Below are 9,774 nucleotides of genomic sequence, written 5' to 3' on the forward strand. Positions count from 1 at the left end.
ACTTTATGAATATATTGTATCAAGTTATGGACACTGAATCTTCAAATTAGTTTGAATTAGAGGTAATCTTAACTTCCATACTTCCCAATAAAAATCCCAGACGTATATAAATGTAAATTTCACCAGGTAAAATTATGATGTTGATCAATTCAAAGACAAATTGAACCTATAAAAGTCAGAATGGCTCATCTCAGTCATGCAGCGCTGCGTAAAAAGCGGACGTGCACGTGAAGCACGTGAGTCCTTTATTATCGGACGTAAGCAGCTTAGACGGCTGTGATTGGACGAGACAAATGAACAGGATGTTGCCGGACGCAGTGATGCTGCTCAACGCCTTGTTATCACGAATCACAGGCCATTTTTGTGCAGTATTTGCGAATATTTTAAACGAAAAAGCACATACATGTGCAGTGATAGTTGACTGATATGTGTTTACTGTTGTCGTACTGTTGTATGTGAAGAAAAGAGATTATAGTAATAGAATTCATGTGGTAGTTCGGTCACTGGTCGTCCTCTCCCCGGTCACCTCTGCCCTGAAGCCGCTATGTTCGTTTCTCTGCTCCCGCTGTTCGCCGTCCTGCTGTCAGCCTGCGTGGTTGTCGGAGAGCCGGAGGAACACGCTCATGTCGACGGAACCCCGCCGTCCAGAATAGGTAAAGATGAAGGAAAAGGAGAGCAAGTGTGTTGTTGGTATCATAGCCTGCTGCTAACGTTAGCCTTCATTCAGAGCCTCCCATGCTAACTCGGCTGAATGATACAGAATATTGATTGTGTACGGAAGAGTACCAGGGCCACATTAAGTAAAAAAAAAATTCTGGGAAGGGATCAAAGTCCGAATTCTTTAAAAAGTGACTTTCTCAGAATTCATAATGTTCTTTTTTTCCTTTCACTTTTTTACATGTGGCCCTAATACTCTTTCTAATTGTGTAATAATACACATATCTTTATTTTACTTTGTACAGTCATAATATTACATAAACATGACAAAGAGAAATATAGATATAGTGCAGTTAAATGCCGAAACTGCATTGGACTAAATTGCCTCCACCTTAATATAAAACTATAGAATTGTACCAAATATCAGGGCTGTTTCTAGCTTTGTGGGGACCCTATGCAAGGTGCTGATTGGGCCCCCAGTTTGCCAAAATATGATGTATGTGAATGGACAAATGACAGAACTGTAACGTAAATCAACTTTGCTTTGAGTGGTCATAAAGACAAGAAAACTGCTGAATAAATACACACCATTTAGTATTTACCTTCAATTAACTCTTTCCATTCTTCCTCTTGGAACCCTTTGCTCTAGCTGTGGTTGGGGCGGGGATAGGAGGCAGCACCACGGCCCACTTCCTGCGCCAGCACTTTGGTCCAGAAGTACAATTGGACGTGTATGAAAAGGGTGAAGTCGGGGGGCGTCTCGCTACCATCTCTGTCAATAACAATGAATACGAGTCTGGAGGTTCCATCATTCACTCCCTCAACCTCCACATGCAGGACTTTGTCAAACAGCTTGGTGGGTTTACACACACACACACACACAACACAGAAGAAAAGGCCAAAGAAACAGTAACTATGTAATAGAATGTATGTGACTGCTACTACTACTTTTTGAGGAAGGATGGATTTTAAATCATGAGAAGCAAAATAAAACAAGCTGGCCTGACAAAAATGGACTCCCAGGGACGCCAGGAAACATCTGTTCAGAGTTACAAGTTGTGGAAAACTGGTGGAATAGAGGTACATTGATGCATAACAACAATGGAAATAAGTATGCTTGATCAGATTTTGTTTGTGCCTCCAGTGTACACGCTGGACAGGAAGATCGAACATCAGTCAAGAAGACAGAACGATGGTTTGAATTAACTAAACAGCACCACATCTGCATCTTCTTAACTGAAAGACCATATTGGTTCTACTTCCAAGCTTCTTGCGCCTTGTCTTGGTGCATTTAAAGTCCCTGTAAAGTGATACAAAAATATCTCCTCTGACACAGAAAAATGTGTTACTAACCACCTTGCAAAATTTGAGTGAACGATTAAGTCACTTACTGTTTCAAATATTGTCTGCTCTGAGATGCTGGGGGAGTGTCCGCTGGAGGAGCTGCCACACACAGACGGACCTATACGCTTTGTAGGGGACCAAAGTCTGTGAAAGTCGCTTTTCGTCTTGATTTGTACTCGGGAACAGTAATGTAATTGCACCAGTTTCAAATTTCCTGTCCAACAAACATGTAGAGAAGTGATGTTTACCTGCTTTGATCTCGCCTCAAGCGTGTATGCAAGTCTGTCCACTGAAGGAGTTCTGTCACCTTCTCCTAATACACTGCCACATACTCGCCTTACTGTAAAACTTGCTGTTTATCAATGTTTGTACAACACAGAGCTGGTTTAACATCAGTCCTGCTCTCTGTCTCCCTCTTTCGTTTGTCAGGGGTACATGCAGCCTCACAGCAGGAGTCTGCTCCTCTTCCTGTGCTTGTTCTCTACTTCATTTCATCATCTTTAGGAATTTAATTATGTGACAGAAGTTTTCTGTGTGTTTTTGCACTGAGGTGAGACACAGATGTAAGCCAAAGATGTCTCAGTTGTTTTCAGTCTTTACTCAATAATTCTTACCTCCACTGTTGTGAGGAGGAGAATCATTACAGGGAATTTAAGCATGATTTAAATGATCATGTTTAAATTCTCTGTGTTTAATGTGTGTTGTTCGTTTGTCGGCACCTCAAGGTCTGAAGTATTGTCGCAGTGTGGCAGGCAAGATGGCGGTGTTTAATGGCGATGAGGTGATTCTAGAGGAAACAGACTGGTACCTACTGGACCTTTTCCGCCTGTGGTGGCGCTACGGCATCAGCTTCATACGCCTGCAGATGTGGGTGGAGGAGATTATGGAGAAATTCATGAGGTAAGCAAAAAATTTGAGCATCCTGTTGGGGTTTAGTTTGCATGTACTTTTGTAGTAGATGTCAGGCATGTCATTTACATATTCCCACACCTCTTAAAAATAATATGTGGTTTGAAATCAAGTTTTCTCCGTGGTTTCAGTTGTGTTATTTAGTTTTAATCCCTTTTGTTTTCACAAATTGACTCATAGACTGTTAAAACAGCTTCCTCAGGTATAGAATGACTGCACAACACTGCCGTCTAGTGTTGTGCAGTCAATAGGCAAAGCTTGTGCAGAGCCACTAATTGTTTCCTACGGCTTTGGCATGTGCAGCTGTAATCATTTCAGAACCTCTCTCAGTATGTGTGACGGAGCAGGATGTCTCTTTTACATATCGACAACCATCTGCCGGAAATTGCTTCGGGCCACTGTGATGAAAATTCAGTGCTCTACACCTTCCAACATTTTAACAACACAGTATAAAACAATCCCAATATTATGCCTTCGGTCAAGTGCACTTGTTCCAGATATCAAGTGAAGCACAACCTCATACATATCTGTCAACTATGGCCAAGATGTTGAATCTTTGCATGTTACCTTGACTCAATTTCTGCCTGAAACACGAACCAGCCCCCTCCTGCATTACCACTTATCAACCTCTATTTCCTCCCTCAGGAAATTATTCTATGTCTTTCTCTGAGTCAACAACAGTGAGCGTATGTATCCCTCCCTGTCTGTTTCTTGTATCTACAGTATCTATAAATGCAAGAAACATCTGTCTGCTAATCGGATAACTGTCCGACAGGTTGCTTGACAGACTTCAAACTTGGCTGGTGTCCGACCAAGGGCACCAGTGTGTGTGCAGTGCCGACTTCAAAGTTATTTGGATGAGAAATGCTAGAAATTTCACTTCACAAAAATGTGCAAAAAAAGGCACTTTGAGTTTTTTGTTATGCACAACACAAAAATTAACTGAGAATATTGTGACATTTGACTTCAAATTTAAAAGAAAAAAAAATCCATATCGTTATTTTCACTTACAGTATGTGTTGTTTGTGTACATGTGTAATTAAGGATATACAAGTACCAGGCCCATGGCTACGCCTTCAGTTCGGTGGAGCAGCTGCTGGACTCTCTTGGAGGGGCTGGATTCATCAACATGACCCGCAGGCCTCTCTCTGATTCGCTGCTGGAGCTGGGTGTGTCACAGCGCTTCATCGATGAGGTCATCGCACCCACCATGAGGGTCAACTACGGGCAGAACATCAGCATTCCTGCCTTCATAGGTCAGATGAGTGATGGAATGAGCAGTGAAGGGAACGTGTGCTGAGTGAGAAAAGTGGCTGTAGGAGAGTAAGAAGAGTGGGGGCTGCAGTTTTCAACGAAAGGCCACTTATGAGCTGAACATCTACGTCCCAGCTGATGTAGGTCAGGAGACAGGGAAAATCAGTGGAGGGAACAGGAGACAAGGAAGGGAGGAGCGGGCAGTCAAGAATAGAAGAGAGGAAAGCAAGGTGAGAGGAGGGGGTGACCTGTGGGAGCGTGAGAGACAGGAAAGCATGTGGGCAGCTTGTAATTGGTTTGGAGAATTTGGCACCGTCTGTTGTGAGTGAGTGAGTGAGTGTGTCTGTGTGTTTCAGGCGCTGTATCTTTAGCTGGCACCCAGAACAACCAGTGGGCGGTGGAAGGAGGAAACAAACTGGTGTGTTCTGGCCTGCTGAAAATGGCCAACGCTAACCTCCTACAGGCAGAAGTCAACACCATCTCCCCCGTCCAGATAGGTACTTGGCCCAATGCTGTCTGAGTGTATTTACACACCATGCCACTTGCTCATTTGAATAATGTTTTATACAGAGGGTTTTGATGCTATAACAATAATAACAACAGTCTTTGACAAACTCTGCCCTGGCATAAAAATGCATACCTGCATGCCCGTGTCTTAACAGGTGTGGAGTTCTTCTACATTATATCTGCCAGCACATGCTGACACTGCTTGAAACATGTTGTGTAGCGCTAACACTCAGTATGTTTACATGCACAGTTTGTTCGAGCTAAGGCCGTAGTCCGACTAAGTCCGAGTATGCATACAGAGGAGACAATCCATTTATTGGCCGTTAATTGTGATACAAATGCAATGGAGCATGGCTATTGTGGTTGACGCCACCGCCATATGATTTTCAGCAACAGTACTGCAGTTTTATACCTAATTTTGGTACGTGCAGAACACCAAGACCGACTCCAGTCCGACTAAGTGTGTACATGAAGGAGTAATCAGACTATGAATCGCATCATCCACATGTGTTAGTCCGTCTAAGACAAGCTCGATTTTAGTCTGACTAATGTTTTTGTATGACATTAAGAAAACAAAATTATTGTCTTACTTAATAAAATTGGACTTTTAACATGCATGTATTACACACTGACTGATTTTGTGTATTTGTTCTTTAGGGGAGGCGCTCCAGTACCAGCTGACCTTCACCACAGCAGCAGGAACAGGATCAGAGCTGTACGACATAGTCGTGTTGGCGATGCCTCTCCAGAGCAGTGTGTCGTCTGAGATCCAGTTCCAAGGCTTCTCGCCTCTCTTTGACCGGTTCCCCAGCCACTATCACACCACTGTAGCAACCATTGTCCACGGTTACCTCAACACATCTTTCTTCAGCTACCCGGATCCCCGTCTGTTCCCCTTCGCAAGCATCTTGACAACAGAGGCACCTGATCTGTTCTTCAACAGTGTGGCTAGTGTTTGTCCAGTCAACATCTCGGCAGGCTTCAGGCGAAAGCAGCCCCAAGAGGCTGGAGTTTACAGAATATTTTCACCGCAGCCTCTGGACAAGCCTCATCTCAAAACTCTCTTCAGGTCAGCCTCTTCATTTCATCCAATAATCCTGACATTGACTTGGGCTGTTATTTCATTTCTACATGATTGGACACAACATGTATCACTTTCCATTTGACCTAAAACTAAGAATCTCAACACTCATGGACATGTTTCATCGGTGAGAACAGAATTGCTTCTAATTTAACTTGGATAGGGACCTGGAAGCCTCTTGCTTCACTACACAAAGCCATAGTCAAGGACAAACAGCAAAATAACAGTTATTGAACATGGTTTACTTTTACTTCCCACTTCAGGTCGTACTACTCGGTGCAGATGACGGAGTGGAAGTCCTGCCCTCGTTATGGCAGCAGCCAGGATCTGTCGCCTCTGGAGCTCCACCCTAATCTCTACTACCTCAATGAAATCGAGTGGGCCGGCACTGCCATGGAGATGAGCTCAGTGGCTGCTAAAAACATCGCCCTGCTCGCTTACCACCGCTGGAACAGACAGATGGACAAGGTGGACCAGAAAGATCTGATGCACAGAATTAAAACTGAATTATGACCTCATCACATGAAACCCAAGACAGGCTTCAGCAAGGATACAGATCAAAGTGTCCAAGGAGGGCGGGAGAAAGATGGTTTCTGGGTAATTGTTGCTACAGTATGATAGCTTCTTAAAGTAGAGGACTTCAGTGGTCCACTCAGTCCTCTGAAAGTGTGACTGACCCCAGAACCCATGTCAGACTGGGTCCAGATTGTGGCTGGTCTTGTTTTAATGCTGCAGGTCTTTGTGTCAAGATGTCTGAGCCTTTGTGACATGAGGTCACACACACACACGCACTGCGTGAGTAAATTGGTGATGAGATCAGACTGAACTAAGACAAGTTGGCGACACTGAACACGAAACAGATATGATTCGACATGGCTTAGGTGTGGAAAGGAAGGAAGAGGGAGGCAGTAATGCAACATTACAGATGCCAACTGCTATGAAACCCCAAAGAAGGGGGAGGAGGCAACACGTTGAGCAGCTTTGTTCTCGAAGGGAAACTAAAGCCAAGCTTATTATAGGCAAATCTGTGTGTAAGATTTATGCTAGCAGCTTTCTGAAATCTGATTCATAGATACCAAGCATGTCAGTTTGTCTTTATTACTATTAAGGATGATATGGATTATGTGATGTAAATTATCATTTATTAATTTGATGGTACATCATGCCGCTGCTGAGCTTGTTGTTCTCCCATTGCTTGTTTGAGCCTATGTTTGTATAAAAAAAACACAAATATTGGTGAAGATGTTTTATCTCAAAGCTAATTTTAAATCCTGTTCGTCTGAACCAGATACTCTTTGTATAAGGGCACTAAAAGGTACATTGTTTTAGGAGAGATTATCGTCAGAAATTCAATGTACTACTCAGAAATAGGTTCGTATACATTTATAATTGCTTTAGAATAAAAAAGGTCTGGTATTTGTAGCCAACAAATGAGCTTTTTAATTGTACTGTAGGATGGAGGCTGCCGTCTTGTGGTGCCATTTTTCTGCAGCAGCCCAAGTGGACAAATCCAGCCAGAATGTGCATTTTGTATTTTGCAGTGGAAGATTACTACATAAACAAGGAAGAATGACATCCTTTCTGGCAAAGGCCACCATAGTTCCCTGTTGGTCTTGGGAAAGGGAGGAGTGAGTGGAGGAGTTCTCTCTTATTACAAGCTTCAGTCTCGCGTTAGAGTTCATTAGTGCGTACACACTGGACCTTTTAACTATCTAAGATTGCAGTTATCTGTGAAACATTGAATGGAATGTCCTCCCAACAGAGGAGGAGATCCTTTGATAAAACAGCCAGTCACGTTCAGTCCAAAAAGTAGCCAGGAACACTAATAAACCAATACCAGTCTTTGTTTTAGACCAAGACTGAGAGGCAAAGTTTAAGTTAGTTTTAAACCTGGATCAAAAATGAAAAATAAACAAAAACATTAAAGGTGACTGGTGTTGTGCCACTGTTTTGATTTTGTGTTTAATTTGTGTTCTCTGAATCAGTGACACAGCAAACACAATACACCAGACACACTCCTGTGTGGGTTGGGGATTGATTGCTAATACAAAAGTGGTGGTTTCATCCAGGAATCCAGCCACAGGCAGCATGTCTTTGCCAAGAAATTAGGCAACCGAGCAACCACGGTAAACACCAGCTGATCTGTATCTCAGTAGAAAGTGAATGGGCTGAGGGGGAAATGGTTTTCCTGGGTTGCTGATTCCCCTTGTAAATAAAAATTCCTGTGTTCAAGACAAGAGAATGGCTTGACGCTCATGGGTTTCAAGGTTCAGAATCGGAGCGTGAGTCAGACACTTTTGAATGTGTAGCAGCTCAGTGGTGAAGACTGAGACAGATCAGTGCAGTCACTGATTTAACTCGAGGCACATTAACCAGCAAAAACAACTGCAGCACTGCTTGTACTGTCTTCTCATTAAGGGCTGTTAATGGACTTGCTTTTGGCACAAAAGATAACTGATTAATGTAATTTCAGTAGGATTTTTGTAAATTAATAAAAATTACTATTCAGTGACTCTTGGTTGCACCCACTGGTGCTGTGCTCTATTGCCCCTTTCATCAGACTGTTTCATTATCTCTCCTTCCTGCTGCTTTTGTTGCATAATCCAGTGGAAACATTTTTTCAGGGGAATGGAGCCAACAAGCTTTCACACTTGATAAAATAAAAGCAGAGGACAGATCTGTGGAGCTTCATGACATCCCCCCCTTTTTTTTCTTCAAGCCCTAATGCCTGGTTCAGATCCTGCTTCTTTAGATAAAGTGCTGTAATCTTGTATAAAAACAAACCTCCACAAATGAAGAGTGATTACAAAATAAGATTTTGTGATACCACAAGAAACTGCTGACTGTTGTTTATGACAAATTGAATGTCTTGTTTTATTTTCTTCTTAATTTATAACAGAGGATTTGGACTTGGATTCCAGGACTGTTCCCTCTGAAATCCTTGTGACTCTTAAAAAGCCTTGTTGGATGGATGGGATTGTGGCATGCGATAAGAAAATGCTACAACCCTTTAACCTTATGAGACTGTTTCACATCCCCACGACGGCTTTGGGAGATGACGTTGGTGGAGCCAAAATGATGTCTTTTGACTTTTGATTTCAGGGTTTTCACTCATCATCAGCAGCAGCAGTTTCGGTTATTTAATTCAGTCAAATATATAAATATTTGCTAATATGAGTAAAACAGATCAGCTGATCTAGATAAATGGATCCACGTATTTCTCTGGAGTCATTCTGAAACAGAAAGTGCTACTTCTTGGTAGCCTTTCCCTCTGTAAAAGCTTTGACTCAGACCAAGGCTATATTTTAAAAATGACAAATTTCTTCCTAATTGGTCTCTGTTGCGCATGGTTATTTTGACTGCAGCCATTGTTTCGGTTTCCAGTGAAATTAGGGGCGGGAGCTGCCCAGAATTGCTCCCACCTCCCTTGTAAATTACTCTATGGAGAGACATTTGAAGAGATGGAAGTCAAACTAGGGATTTTGTTTAACACAGATGGGACAGAATTATGAAATGTATATGCCATGTTGGTAATATAAATGTATATGAGTCAAACGAAGGACAAATGAATGAACCACTCTAAAACTGACATTTCTTGTACTGCTCATTCATTTTACTCTACAAAATCTGTTTTGCCTTGATGTTGCTTGATGTTCATTCGAGGCATCATTCAATTTGAGGGTCACTCTCAATTGTTTCCAGTCTTAAATAAAGGTTATGAATTGAATTTTTTGTTTTATTTGTCTTAGTGTATTTTATCTTGTGTGTTTTAGAATTTGTGTAGTTTGTTATGCGCTGCAATAACAAAGAAAATGTTAAAACCTGCATTATACTGTGGATTTTCTCAAAAGCTGGATAAGAATAATTCAACTTTGCAGCAAACTATTACAAATTTACGCTAATGGAAATATGTTAAAACTAGTTCTGACACAAACTAATTGTTTGTTGGTGATGTTGTCACCATAGCAATATTTTTGTAAACATTTTATGAAGATTGTGCCAGGTAAGAGGTGGGATTAAAG

The 9,774-nt window shown here is 42.0% G+C and overlaps 1 protein-coding gene across 1 annotated transcript; it reads left to right on the top strand.

Annotated features, from left to right (window-relative positions):
- Window positions 1-276: 276 nt before the first annotated feature.
- Window positions 277-9,479, top strand: LOC122779949 (prenylcysteine oxidase-like). Its single transcript, XM_044042658.1, has 7 exons — window positions 277-653; window positions 1,307-1,513; window positions 2,727-2,901; window positions 3,955-4,166; window positions 4,521-4,661; window positions 5,329-5,740; window positions 6,016-9,479. The coding sequence occupies exons 1-7, from the start codon at window positions 545-547 to the stop codon at window positions 6,263-6,265; spliced, it is 1,506 nt and encodes a 501-aa protein (XP_043898593.1). The 5' UTR covers window positions 277-544; the 3' UTR covers window positions 6,266-9,479.
- Window positions 9,480-9,774: the final 295 nt, after the last annotated feature.

Source organism: Solea senegalensis, linkage group LG13 (assembly GCF_019176455.1).
Source record: "Solea senegalensis isolate Sse05_10M linkage group LG13, IFAPA_SoseM_1, whole genome shotgun sequence".
Taxonomy (NCBI): Eukaryota; Metazoa; Chordata; class Actinopteri; order Pleuronectiformes; family Soleidae; genus Solea; species Solea senegalensis.